The 14213-nt window shown below is 38.9% G+C and overlaps 1 protein-coding gene across 2 annotated transcripts in view; it reads left to right on the top strand.

Moving 5' to 3' along the window:
* The window catches only part of LOC117466611 (ephrin type-A receptor 6-like), a 69896-nt gene that overhangs the window by 23382 nt on the left and 32301 nt on the right, over nucleotides 1-14213 (top strand). For both annotated transcript variants that reach the window (XM_034109968.2, XM_034109977.2), the window contains exons 3-8: nucleotides 1078-1206; nucleotides 1769-1918; nucleotides 2025-2186; nucleotides 2288-2516; nucleotides 12012-12167; nucleotides 12634-12984. In XM_034109968.2, coding sequence (XP_033965859.1) covers nucleotides 1078-1206; nucleotides 1769-1918; nucleotides 2025-2186; nucleotides 2288-2516; nucleotides 12012-12167; nucleotides 12634-12984 — 1177 coding nt within the window. The remainder of the gene's footprint in view (nucleotides 1-1077; nucleotides 1207-1768; nucleotides 1919-2024; nucleotides 2187-2287; nucleotides 2517-12011; nucleotides 12168-12633; nucleotides 12985-14213) is intronic.

Genomic DNA, 14213 nt, shown 5'->3' with positions numbered 1-14213 from the left:
ATTCTCTTTGTAACTTTAATGATAAATATGGCCATGACAGTTTTGGAGTTGTTTATGAGTGGACCATTTTGTGTTGAAATGAATCTCATCTGGGGTGGGCAGACCACTCTCTGCGGGCTATCAAGATAAATACTTACTGCTGACCTGTTCAGAGTGTTGAGCTGGTGTGAAAAAAGTATTTTCTTCTATAATAATCTAGCCTTCTGCACGTCATAGCCAAATGCTCACAGCTGCAGCATTTCCAAAAAAGTTACCACATAATTATTAGATGTATTGAAAGGTTTTTCTTTTGTCATTTCTTCCCAGTGATGCCAAAATATACCTTCAACCCCAGCTTAAATTGTACTGAAATTATATTAAATCACAATCAATATATGCATGGCAGTGCACTTGCAGTGTTTACATTTGCTTTGTTCATATTATTAACTTGAGTATTGTTCAAAAAATGCATTATCTATACGTTTTCAATAAAACGAAGGCAATGTAAACACATAGAAACGTTGTGGAGTGTTATACAGTTATTGAGAGATCACGTTTTCGAGCTGTGTAACTTACACAATCCCAGCCGTCCATTTGTTGTGACAGTTATGAGAAAGAGATTCAGTAAATATACGTTTGAGCTTTGAAGCTGTGATCATCCAACCGTTAAAGTGAAGCAGACAAATGAAAGAGTCGGGCTGATGCAACACAAGGAAAACATTGGTGAGACTAACATGGTGCCTGTCAAACATCATGTTTCTATAGAAATTAGGCTTCACTACATGAAATACGAAATGCACAGGTTGTCCATTTTATAGAACAGCCCTAAAGACAGATAATTAATCACCAACTCAAAACTTACTGGTGTCTTAAAGGGTCAGTTCACCCATGTGATCAAAAAGTATGATGGCATTAAGTAATTGGACATTCTTATTATTGCATACATGCCCGACAAGAACTATTTAGAAAATATACTAGCGAACTAAACTGTCTAGATTGTCTATTTTTAGAAGTCATGTTGAGAGTGGTGGATAGATTTATTAAGATTGCTGTATGTCAAATGTACCCATACAGTAATTTCTTCCCTTATCTCTTCAGTGGGACGCCATCACAGAGATGGATGAGCAGAACAGACCGATTCACACCTTCCAGGTCTGTCACGTAATGGAGCCAAACCAGAACAACTGGCTGCGGTCGGGATGGATCCAGAGGCAGGCTGCACAGAGGGTCTGGACAACATCGCAGCATTTCTTCAGACATTTAAATCAAATGAAGTAGTGTTGAAGCAGGGCTTGGTGGGACATTATCTTAAAGTTGGGAAAGTGTCAAATTAACTGGAGCAAATGCTATCTTATAAGACAAATAAATGTCAGGGCTGTAAGAAAAAATATGAACTTAATATGCGAAGAATTTCAATTCAGAACAGTTCATAAGAAATCAAAGATCAAGAGCAAGATGTCTTCCTACTCATTACGTGAAGTACTGCTCATTAAGTCTGAAACAGAGCTGTATCAAAAGCCCCAGAAGTATTCATAGTTTGATCCCACCAAGTCAGTTTTTCAAAGACTGTTCACACATTTTATCTGATGAACATTCATAGGCTGTCCTTTTTTAGTATTGATTATTGTTTACTTATTTAATATTATGAAATTCATTTATCTGATTCACTTGATTTTTGTATACAAAAAGCTGGTAATTGCTCTGGCTATGTAGAGCTGACTACAACATGTGTAATAGCCCTGTGTTTCTTATGTGTAATGAGCTTGCTTTTTAAAATATTTTAACTCAGGTGTATGTGGAGCTGCGTTTCACCCTGAGAGACTGTAACTCCATCCCTTGGGTGTCTGGCACCTGTAAGGAAACCTTCAACCTGTTCTACCTGCAGACAGAAGAGCAGCTCTCTGGAGGGACTCGCTTCAGGCCTACTGACTATGCCAAGGTTGGCTATTGGAGCCATACCGTATTAGGAAAAATAGTGTTCCGTTGGGCTAATGGTATTAATCAGTAAGTATAATGAAGTTTGCTTGTTTCTTGTTGGCTTTAAGGTGGACACTATAGCGGCAGATGAGAGTTTTACACAGACGGATCTTGGCGACCGTGTTCTTCGCCTCAACACTGAGGTCAGGGAGGTGGGCCCGGTGACCCAGAGGGGCTTTTACTTAGCCTTCCAGGACGTGGGAGCGTGTATTGCTCTCGTGTCTGTTAAGGTCAGTGAACTGATGTGGAACAACTGATATTTGCATGAACTACAAAATATATTTGCTTTTATTAAGACAGACAGCTCACTTTAACTTCCTTTTACATAAAGGTGTTCTACAAACGCTGCCCATCGACCTTAAGGAACCTGGCAGCGTTTCCTGACACAGTGCCACATATGGACTCCTCCTCTCTGGTGGAGGTTAGGGGTGCTTGTGTGGAGAATGCAGAAGAGAGAGACACACCCAAACTGTACTGTGGTGCTGACGGAGACTGGCTGGTACCCCTGGGCCGCTGTGTGTGTAGTATCGGCCACGAGGAGATAGAAGGCTACTGCAAAGGTAAGACATGTGTTTGTGTTAAATGTAGCACAGAACACCAACTGTGTACTTAAACTAAAGATACAGAGAACAATCAGATAGAGATAGAGAAATGGGGAGAAGGTAAGAGAGGAAAAGGCCTTGGATTACATTATCAGATCTCTAGGGCCTCTCCAGTCAACTGCAGGCGTTTGAGTTTACAGAACTGCAACTCCCTCCTCTCTTTCTAAGATCCTGCATCCTTCTCTGATCCTCTCCATCCACATCTCTCCTCACAGCTCCACCTCCCCCCATCATCTTCTCTCCTCTCTTGTCCACTTTGTTTACGCTTCACTTACACCCCGCCCTTCTTTCTCCTCCAAGTCCCTTTATTTGCTCTATTTTCATCCTTCCCTTTTAAGTCTCACTTTTGCTGTCTCTCATCACCAACCTCTTCTCCTATGGGATCGTATATAATAGGAAGAGATTATTGGAGTCACCAAGGATTTAATGACATTTAAAAATAATTACTTCTGCTTTGATATCAAACGCTCTGGACTCTATCAATTATTTGGTTCAAACTTCCTGTAATAACAAACTGTTTTAGGTTTGTTGCTTTTATGTCTGCTGTTACATTTTAATCTGTCTTGATAAATGACATGATGTCGTAGATAAATGCAAACATCCACTTGCATAACATTTACATCAGGGGTGGGGAACCTTTTTCCTCTCAAGGGCCATTTCAATTTTTACAATATCCTCAGAGGGCCGTACAAATTATTGACCTCTGCTTAAAAAAACAAAAATCACAGCCCATTCATTTCATGCTGTGCAAAGAAAAAGCAACCTCTTAATCCAGATATCTCACCATGACTCGTGTATGCATGCACGTGCACGGTGTGGCGTGACCACCAAAACAGAAAGATATGGACACAAGATGTGTGCAAATGTATTTAGTTTCCTATCCATGTGAACATGATTTAAGTGGCGGGGGGACCTAACCTCCTCTAGGGGGGTCCGGGGGGCATGCTCCCTAGGGAAGATTTTTTTTTAAATGTTGAAGTTAAAAGCAACAATCTGGTGCACTTTGAGAGCAACATTAGGAGATCTATGGATACATCTCTCAACACCCATATGAAACAGAACTGGAAGCAGATTTATTTTTCTTTATGGATATTTTACAAATCACTCTCCTGTCAGTCGAGACCATAGAGTCTGTATATATAAAGAAGGTCGAAGACATATACCACGTGATGACCCGACACGTTAGGATCGTGTTGTGTTCAAGGACCCTGACCTTGGCCAGGAAAAACAGGCACTCGCTTGTTTAATTTTTTTGCGGTCTAGCTTTCTTAAATGTTTTTCTTTTTTGCGTGTGTTTTATAAATTACCTCGAGGGCCGTAGAAAATTGTCTCGCGGGCCGTATACCGGCTGGAGGTTCCCCACCCCTGATTTACATAAACAATCAAACAACTTTGATAAATTCTTTCTTTAAAAGTTTTTTTGTTTTTGTTTGTAATTACTTGTAGCATTTCTTAAATGTGGCCGATTGTTAGGGAAACCGATTAAGAAAAAGGTTTTCCAGAAATAGATGTTGGCCTGGTTTCTCAATTAGACTGTGCAGACAGACTGGAGGCTAGCTGGCTAATTGTCTTCATTTGTTAGTTTAACAGCTAATTTAGCTCACACCTAGTATATTCTTTTAACTTCGCCAACCCTGGCGGAGTTAATGAAGCTCGAACTGACTGTTGTAATTAAGGCAGGTGCTAATGGAGCCACGCTGCATGATTACAATTGCAGGACACCTTTAGCGCCTTGCTACATTTGTAGATTTACAGAGCTCTCAGCTGGCTAGGGTGAAATTCATGTAGTACCCCTGTGGTGATGTAGTTACTCAGCTTAGTGCAGAGAGATCTCCAACAGTCATTAGTAAAGCTGATATGTAGGCCACGCTGTAAGATCTCCAACATTTGCTCCGCGGGGGTAGTTTTTCTTTTTATCTTCTCCTCTTTTGCATACTTCTTATTTATCCTTTTCCTCCCTCATTCATCTCAGATATGTATTTAAACAACACAGAAGCCTGTCACAAAAGATTACTGACGGCAGCACCATCACTGTGTGCCGTGTACATGTCCTACATCTTTATTCTAACCGTTCCTCCCCTTTGGCTAACTGGAGCTTCTCTCAATTGTACTGTAGCAACAGTGTCTAGGGGATCTTGGCAGCCGCTACATTGAATGGGTCAGTAACTCATGTAGCAGTAACCCACTTGGCACTAGAAAGCAATGTGCGTGTGTCTATCTATTAAGATGTGTTCTACATGTTCATCCTAAGTTACAAACCCAAGTTGTCAAAAGCTTCTATTGACATAGCAATATTGATATACATTGTGATATAAGCATAAACAGTCTATGGATATAAATGATGTTCTTAAGTCAAATAATAAATGTATTCAACTACATTAAAAATAAAATACAGAGTTCACATCATAACTTATGAACCGGCAGCTGCCAAACTGTGCTATGTTCAGATTCATTCATGGGAATGCTGAAGAGTGTTTTGAGTTGTACACAGTGACCTTGGTTGTTGCATCCAGTTATTCAAAAGAATAGTCTCTGTAATGATAACAAATAACTTACACATTACTACGTGTCCAATGTCAACAGCATGTCAATAAAAAATTATAAAACTTTTATGTTGCATCTGGGGTAAATAAAACCAGGGATACTGCTGTGCTCCATGGTTACACTATACAGGAGTTTTAGTCTAATTCTGAAATGTCAGTTAGCATTTATCGACTTTTATCTGCTTTGCAATCTCAAATGACATCTTTGAACTCATTAACATGAGATTGCAAGAGTGTATCAATAGTAACAACACATTATGGTCTTGAAAAGAATGATTGATGGCTTTAATAAATAACGGACCGTTTGTATCAATCATTTCCATAGGTCTTGCAGGGCTTGAGCTGTGATGAAGATGTGCACTTTGCAAGTAGTTGCAGGAAGTTTAGGCATGAACTTTAGGTGACTTCTGCTTTCTCCTCGTTTTCATTTTGGAACACTGCTTCAAAGGGTGCTGTGATCAAAGCTGTCTGAGAGGCAGCATGGAGAAAGAGCAAAAGAGGGAGAGAGAGAGCGAGCGAGAGAACAGGGAAAACCCCAGCGCTCCCAAATATAAGCAGAGCTCTGCACCAACACGTCGTTCTTTCCCTCCCAGCTGCCTATACAAAGGCATCAGCGCTTATGAAACCCTGCTTTCCCCCGATAGCATTCTGCCAGACTGTTTTGACATCTCAATCGAGTGCTTTATTATTCCATTCCTTTCATTCAGTGTCAGCCACAAGAGGATTACTCAGAGATAGGTTGGTTATATCATGACCTAGATAAGGCAACATCATAGAGCTAATGTTATTTGTTCCACATCCTTTCGTCACACCATATTTAAAAAGGAGGCAGTGAATTATTGCAGAAGCTAATAGAGACGTCCTTTTGAATTCCATTTGAATCAGAATATATTTGCAGACAAGAACAAAAACCCATCAGTTGGCTAAGTGGTTACACAATAAAGAAAACATATTTTTAAGGTTTTAGCAAAACCTTTTGTATCATGCTTTTTGTTAACACCTCCTGTGTTTTTCATTAGGTTGATACAAACACAAACATGTTTCTCTTATTGCACCATGAAGTGAGGAAGCTAGTTACATAAAAACATTTTTAATCAAACAACAATGTCAATTAGTATTCTCCATTTGCTCTTTTCTCCATGATCTATCCGTGCGAGTCCTCCAGAATTTAACAAAACTTAGCTTGCTCACTGATGACCTCTGCTGTCTTAAGACACGGGACTGATCAGGCAGGAAAAGAAAGAAAAAACACTTGTGACCTTGAATTGAGGTAAAGTTGAATAGGAAATAAGGAAATCAATACATTCTCTTTGTGCAGTTGTATGGGAGAGCTTCAACCTCTTCTGTCCATTTGCAGACTGTGTTTACTGTGGCCTCTAACGCAGATCTACCAGACTAGAGCATCACTCATTCTCTGTGAACTTCCCATCTGCATATCAAAGCTCAGAGTCCAGGGTAAACAGGCTATAGTCTCTGGATCCATCTGTTTCTGACAACGTAAAGCCAAGAAAAAAAACGTCCAACTCTACACACCCAAACAACTCCAATTCTCTTAGTAGGCACGACATTACTTTACTGCAAATGTGAAGGGGATGAGCTTCCTTTGACTGAACCCCTGAAGGTTATCTTTTGAAACTGAAATCTCAAGCATGCTGCATAACCTAGAGATAGTTTAATCATTGCAAGGTATTTGTAATACTCTCAAATATTAATATTTCCATGGATCTTATGATGATGTTATTAGAAAAGAGACCACTTGCAATGATGTATACCCACAGAGAATTAGCACCCTACTCTGCAGCTTCCATCAGCTCTACAAAGATGTGCATTATCTTCCAGCTCATTGTTTTATTTTCAGCAAAAAAAACACACCAAAACCCACTTTTCAACACCACACCAGTAAGTAAGCAACCTGTTGTTGAACTTGCACTAAAAAGCGAGAGTCATTTTTCAATTATTCCCTTTGGTGAACACCAACAAAGAGGTAGAGAGTAAATTGCTTCAGATGACATCAATAGCTCTATATCAGTTGCTAGCTTGCACCTTAATGGCCAGAAAAACTACAATGTATGTTTATTAGAGTAAAACTTTAGTTACTCTACCTGTATGAAACTACAGTGTCTAATACTGCTAAGGATTACAAACAAATCTAAGAGAAGCTATGATGCCATACCATATAGAATTAAGACATTGTGCTAGAAATTGTGAAAGTCTCATCGATAAAAAAACTGTGATGGTATTTAAGCCTGCAACAATTAGTCAATAACTTGATACGTTGAAAAGGAATGGGGTAAATGTTACCTTGTAAAAGGTCGTTTTAGCAGAGAACCTTAAGCAAGCCAATTTTTGTGAAGATGTTTTCACATAAATGGACATTAAAATGGATAATGGAGGGAATTAAGACCTGTTTAACTCCTTGACCCTACCTCTTACTGTAGCTTATAAAACATAATTAAAACTAATAATCCTGATCTTTTTTATGAATCAAAGTAAATGTGGCGGCTCAATTTTTTCGTTTTCGAAGAGAAAGTCCATACTGAAGCAAGATAGTTTTACGATATTTAATAAACAAAATTATAAACATAGTAACTATGGACAAAACGGTCAACAGAAAAAATGACAGCACAAGCTCACCCTCTGTCATCCACACTCGACATCAAACAGGTGACTTATATAACCAAACCACACCCATGTGACAATTACCGGAAGTGCTCAACAAACAAATACAAGTGACGTAAACAAATAATAATAATACAAATAATGAACTTGGGCTAAGTAGCGTTATGGCACCTACAGTAAATCTTTAAACAAAAAGAAGATAATGTATTTCCTTAGCATTTCAATTATGTGGTTTTATCCCAATAACCACTGTAGATGAAAGGATCACTTTTTGACTTTTTGATAGTTTACACTGACTTGTTTTGTCAACAATTAGACATCTTATCTGGGACCCACTTATATATTCCCAGCACTTCACCACATGAACATCACTGGTACAGCAGTATTAGATCTGAATGAAAAAGTGTATTTTGTGTTCCTTTCATGAATAAGAATGTGTTCATGGCAAAAAAGCCACAAACTGAGACTGATAGAGTACAAATAAGATATCAATTCCCGCCAGTGTGTGTGTATATATGTGTCAGAGGCATTTTCAAACCTTTTGAAAGAAATAGTGGTATTAGAATTAGGGTTGCAAAATTCCGGGAATTTTCAAAGATGGAAACCTTCCATGGGAATTAACGGGAATTTATGGGAATAAACTGGGACTTTTCAAAATTGAAGGTTGGCTCTTCGTAGGGAACTTAAATATAGTTGGGGAAAGTATATTTTAGCATAATCTTGACTAAAACAAACAGATGCCATTCAAGTACACTTGGATATCCATGCCATAGCACACTGCATGGCTATTGAGACCACACCCCACAGGCACTGTGCATTCCTCCATCACATGCACAGATGATTTTGAGAAGACTGGATCACACTTTGGAGCCCAAAGCACAAGACAAATGAAGCCACACCTTTTCATTTAACATTTTGAATGGGACTTTGTGGGTATTTTTGGATGGGGGGGGGGGGGTGCATTTTGTTCATTTTTTAATGAGTGGGGTTGGGGGGGATGAGTAATATTTAACTCAACATTCCTGTTTTCGTTCTTCAATGAAACAAATAATTGTTCAATAAAATAATTAAAACTTCTTCTGTACTACTTTAAAAAAAAAAAAAATGTATCTGTTGAAATGTCATGTTTTTAGTTTAATTTTGCATCGAATATTTCCACAATTCCCCAGCTTAACTTCCCATGGAAACTTTCCGGAAATGTACCGGAAAGTTTCCGCCCCTTTGCAACCCTAATTAGAATTGCAATTGCTTTTTGGTGGTGATTTTGCCAGCAAATACCAGAGAGGGGGGAGCAGCTGTAAATTCAAATGAATCGGTGTGTTTGTAGCCTTTGGCAGGAGCTCAGCATTGGAAGAAAGTAATAACCAAGTGATTGAGGAGACTCAAAAATTGGAATCTTGCTGACAAATATACTCTTCCCATTACAAGCTAATCAGCAATGTGATTTTGGCAAGGATTTCTGTCTGCATGTCAAACCCTCATCTCATCCATTATATAAATATCTTTATACTCAAGTATGTGCACCTGTTGCAGACAGTTATTTTTTCAGATATTAGACAGTCATCAAATTGTACTATCATTTGAGATGGCTGGGAACAAGAAATGAGTTACTTTCCTGTCGCTCATACAGGATTTGCTATTTCTAAGAAGGTCCGTGCTCAGTTAGGTCAAGTCTCAGTGGAAATGGACAAAGAGGAGATATATTCAAAACATTCCAATTTGAATTTCATCAAAAGAATGTTCCATGCTGCTGGTGTGACATAGTTCACTACAGGTCTCTACACAGAATTGAATTATCAGTTGAATGAAAAACTGAAATGTTGATGGTATACGATTGAAAATAGCACTGTTGCCTCAGGTATATTGAATCTGAATGTCAATTATTTTAGGAATATAAGTACCAGCAGCAGTTCAATTCAACTACTTTATTTACCAGGATAATCCACTGGAGCAGCTGGACACAATTCATAACAGTATATGAAACTCTTCACTGTATAATAAAAAGGGCTAATATCAACAAAAGGATTAGAGTGGTAATGTTTCTCAATGGAGGCAAGAATTGATCAGACAATAAAAGATGTATGTAATACTGTATGGTCTGTCACTAAGAAAATGAGAAAGAAAATAAATAAATGTGGCTCCCTACGGCTGTCATATAAAGGCTTGATTATATTTCCCAATGTTGCCTTTTATATCATTACATTGTCTGTCTAATAACTGGCATATTTACTTGATACTTTTTTCAAATTACTCCACCCCATCCACAAACATAATATTCTCACACTGTATAATACGTTATATACCAATGTCCTATTAGTGCTTTATTGCTTTTCTGATGAGATTAGTCTGTGAAGGAGACAATCTGCAACAGTGTGCCACCTTCAGATAGATCTTAGCTAAAGGCTGAAGGGTCGGACAGCAGAAGACATGGGGGAAAGAAACATATTCAACAGTTTGAAACATTGGAGGGATAAGTAAAGGAGAATTGGTGGAAAAAAATGAAGGGAAATGTCAAACAAGAAAGAACTTTAGAAGTAATGAGATAGGAGAGTGAACTGGGCTAAGGACAGGAAGATGGAGAATACCTACAGTAAGTAGAATGGACCATTTAAGTGGAGAGAGGTTTTAGTTTGGAAGCACGATTTGCTTCGCTATTTTTTAACCTTCCCTACAAACAATACAAATATACTTCTGCCTGTTTTCAAGGATATCTGGGAGTGGGGTTTCTAAACCTGCTCAGCAAATTTTTAAAGAGTAAAACCTTTTTATTTTTATAATATGACAAAATATTAAGTCTCGATCTTGTTCCAGCATTACATTATTAAAGTTAAACTTGTGCAATGCCTGTCCTGCAGAGGTGGAAGTAGTACTTAAAGCTTGTACTTTAGGAAAAGTAGAAATACCAGAGAGTAGGAATACTCTGTTACAAGTAAAAGTCCAGCATTAAAAATCTAGCTAACAAGCAAACTTCAAATTAACACCAACAAGATGTGATCTGCGAAACGTTAGTATGTTACCATCCAGCAAGTTTGCTATGCTAATAGTATAAAGTTAATTTAAGCAAACAGTCCATTGGTTAAAATAAAACGTATAACGTTGTTCATTTGTACTTTCAAAACGCAGTTATCGCAGTGTTAACTCAACATTTTGGAGGGAATCATGGCTAGCTCTTAGGCCTACCTGGAATTGAGTGGATCGGGTCCGGGTCAGGTCCAGCTGAAGACTGGTCTAGAAGGAAGGGCGCAGCATGCATAGAGGGCTCCTAAAGCAGAACCTTTTCTCTGCCAAAAAGAGAACGAAGATCACTGACGTGTAATGCTTTCACTTAATCAACACATATTGCAATTTATTTGCTTTTTAATTTTTGAGTTTTGGATCTAGATTTTTGTCAGTTATTTTCAATTTAAACTCATGCAGTTGTGTTAATATGGTTTTCCCTTAAACTGCATTCACATGATACGCGATGTGCTCTTTGGGCGCAGAGCCTTGCGATGAAAATAGCTAGTTACTCGCGACGCTTTATGCTGCTTTCATTTGATTAGTTGCGCATCGAAAGGTCAGCTGTAAACGAGGTCAAAGTTGAAACAATTTAAACTTTGAACGCAGCTCTTGGCAATTTCGAGCAATGCGCAACCTGTGTGCAACACCCACGGTAGTGCTTCTGCCTAGCCGGTTGGCACCGCTCTCCATGGAAACACAACGGCAACGTGATGCAGCTTTATTGTGCCAGCGGTACACGTACACTCGGTTTACCCAGTTCGTGTTGATATTCCCAGCCAGGTGAGGTGACGACGGGACTTAATGAGTTTTGCGTGTTGTCACTTGTCACCTTGCTACGTTAGCAGTTGATTGTTAGTGACCATTGCCTTTCAGGTGGTCGTTATAAACCACTGGCTTTAACCACAATGTCCTAGTTTTCTGCATTTGAAGAAACTGCATACGAAATGAAGCACCTGTCCTGTCAAGTAGACTAATGTGTAACGTATCGTTTTGGTGACTTTCCACAAGTGATAAGCCTTCTAGGCATTTTTTGTACGTGTTTTTGGAAGAAAATGAACATTACAGGTGTGTGCCATTTGTTAGACTGGACAATGAACAGCAACATTTGCTAATAAGCTTTGTGAGCTACAATGATCCATAGTATCTCAAGAAATAAGGTCAGACCAGGCGAGAACAGATCAGAAGCAGCTTGAAATATAATTAAATGTGTGTGTGATGATGAAAAAGCAATCTCATGAGAAACATTAACCTTGTATAACTGGCTTCTTCCTCCCCCTCTCTTTTTTACTAGCCTGTAAACCTGGCTTCTTCAAGGCATATGCTGGGAACACTAAATGCACCGATTGTCCACAACATAGCTCGAGCCATGACCAGGCCGCCACCATCTGCCACTGCGACAAAGGCTTCTACAGAGCTATCAAAGACTCTTCTGCCATGCCTTGTACGAGTAAGTAAAGTCGTTAAAAACAACTATTTAGTTTCTGTTTGCATGTCAGGAAATTGACACATAGGCTATTGGAACACAAATACTCCATTATAACTTGAAAGCCAAACACCTTCATACATAAACACACATACTTAATGGTGCACCTTTGCTGTCCTTTAATTGACAGATTTTGGTAATCATGTGTTCACTAGTTTTACCCTTGAGTTCAAACGTGGTGTATAGTTGCTGTTATATTTAGTACTTATACGTATCATAGGAGTTCTTTCTCCTAATTTCATCATTGTATGATGGTAGACTCCTAGTGGCTGTAAAGTCGGACATATCACAATGTGATCATTGATCATGTCTTTTGTCCACTCTTGTATTCAGTAAGACGATAACCAAACACCTCTATATGTGTTATGCTGTTTTGCTTCAAGGGTATTTCTGAAAAAAAGATCTCTAAACTCCTTTTTTCTCTCTCCAGGGCCTCCGTCGGCTCCCAGGAATCTGGTCTCGTTGATCAATGACACAGCTCTCTTCTTGCTGTGGATGCCTCCTAGCGATACAGGAGGCAGGAAGGACATCACTTACAACATCCTGTGCCAGCGCTGTGAGGAAAGAGATGGCGACAGTGGCGTGGCCCAGTGTGAACCATGTGAGCCAGACCTGCGGTTCATCCCGCGGCCGCTTGGTCTGACTGGAACCTCTGTGGCAATTTTAGATTTTGCAACACACGCCAACTACACCTTCCATGTGGAGTCAGCGAATGGCGTCTCTGGGCTCGGGGTGTCTCCACGCTCGCTAGCGAATGTTACCGTCAATACAAACCAAGCCGGTGAGTGACAGAGCTCTTCTTCACTTTAGTGCATCTTTCCAATTCTGTTTGATGTACTGTCTTCACATCCTGCTGTGGTAATTATGACGAGCAGATTCATTCATATTGATATTCACAAGTTGGATTAGATTTACAATTAATTAACAAATAAATTAACAGATAATGATTATTTGATCAACAGACATTAACTTCAAAATATTTTGTGTTGTCATTTATTAATAAAAAATGACACACAGAATTCAGAGTTTTCAACTTGGGCTCCACAGTCTCATTTGAACACTATTTTCGGATTAACCTATTTACATTTTTTTTTTTTAAATGAATAATTACAACAGATTTTATTTGCTGCAATTCATTATATAATATCAATCTATTATAAAACATTTTGCAGGGCTGAAAAAGTACATAAACTACAAAACATTGCAATACATTAATCTTTTTAATCCTGCTGGCACTGGCAAAATGGTCGTCTGGAATGGTGGGAATTTTTCCGATGGACCATTTAGCCAGTGCAATGGCCACACCGATACAAATGTTAACAAAATGTTAAAAAAGTAGGTTGCAAAAACTACCAGGGTTCTTCTTCACAAGCTCATCTTGCCCGAGTCAAAACTACCTAACTTGGATGAGCATTAGTCAACTTTATTGTCAATTCTTCAGTTTGTGTGTACAGACAGAGAGATCGAGATTAAGATTAAGAGATTAAGGTATTCAACAGAAACACTGAATTTAAACTACATTTTAATCGCCTTTCTTGTAGTGCTTTGCTCCTGCATCCATCACATACCATTTGGGGCATTATTTTGAGTATCTGTGGACTGGATTAGAGAGACAATGTTAGGCTAAATGCTTCTGCTCACTGATATTTATGCTGCCAATATGAAATTCCATGATTTTGGTGGATGGTGGCTGTTTATGCTGGCTGAATTCTTAATGATTACATGTATATGCTTTACATATGCATATTGAGTACTGTAGTTACATAATACCTGACTCATTGCCTATGAATGCTGGACCAGATGGACATATTTATGCTAGAATAAGAGAAACATTAATATATTCTGCCTATAGGTTTGCCTTTCTCTCTGAGCAACCTGTTTCTTATTCCACAGTCTCTGTCTCAGCATCTAGCTTTATGTGTCAATAGACAAAGCACATGTGAGGCGGTGTTTACACGAGAACGAAACGGGTTGTAGGCCTACAGTGCATGACATTAAGGATTTTGGGAG

The sequence above is a fragment of the Pseudochaenichthys georgianus genome, chromosome 3 (assembly GCF_902827115.2).
Source record: "Pseudochaenichthys georgianus chromosome 3, fPseGeo1.2, whole genome shotgun sequence".
Taxonomy (NCBI): domain Eukaryota; kingdom Metazoa; phylum Chordata; class Actinopteri; order Perciformes; family Channichthyidae; genus Pseudochaenichthys; species Pseudochaenichthys georgianus.
Note: the sequence above shows the minus strand (reverse complement) of the source record. Positions and strands in the feature narration are given on the sequence as shown.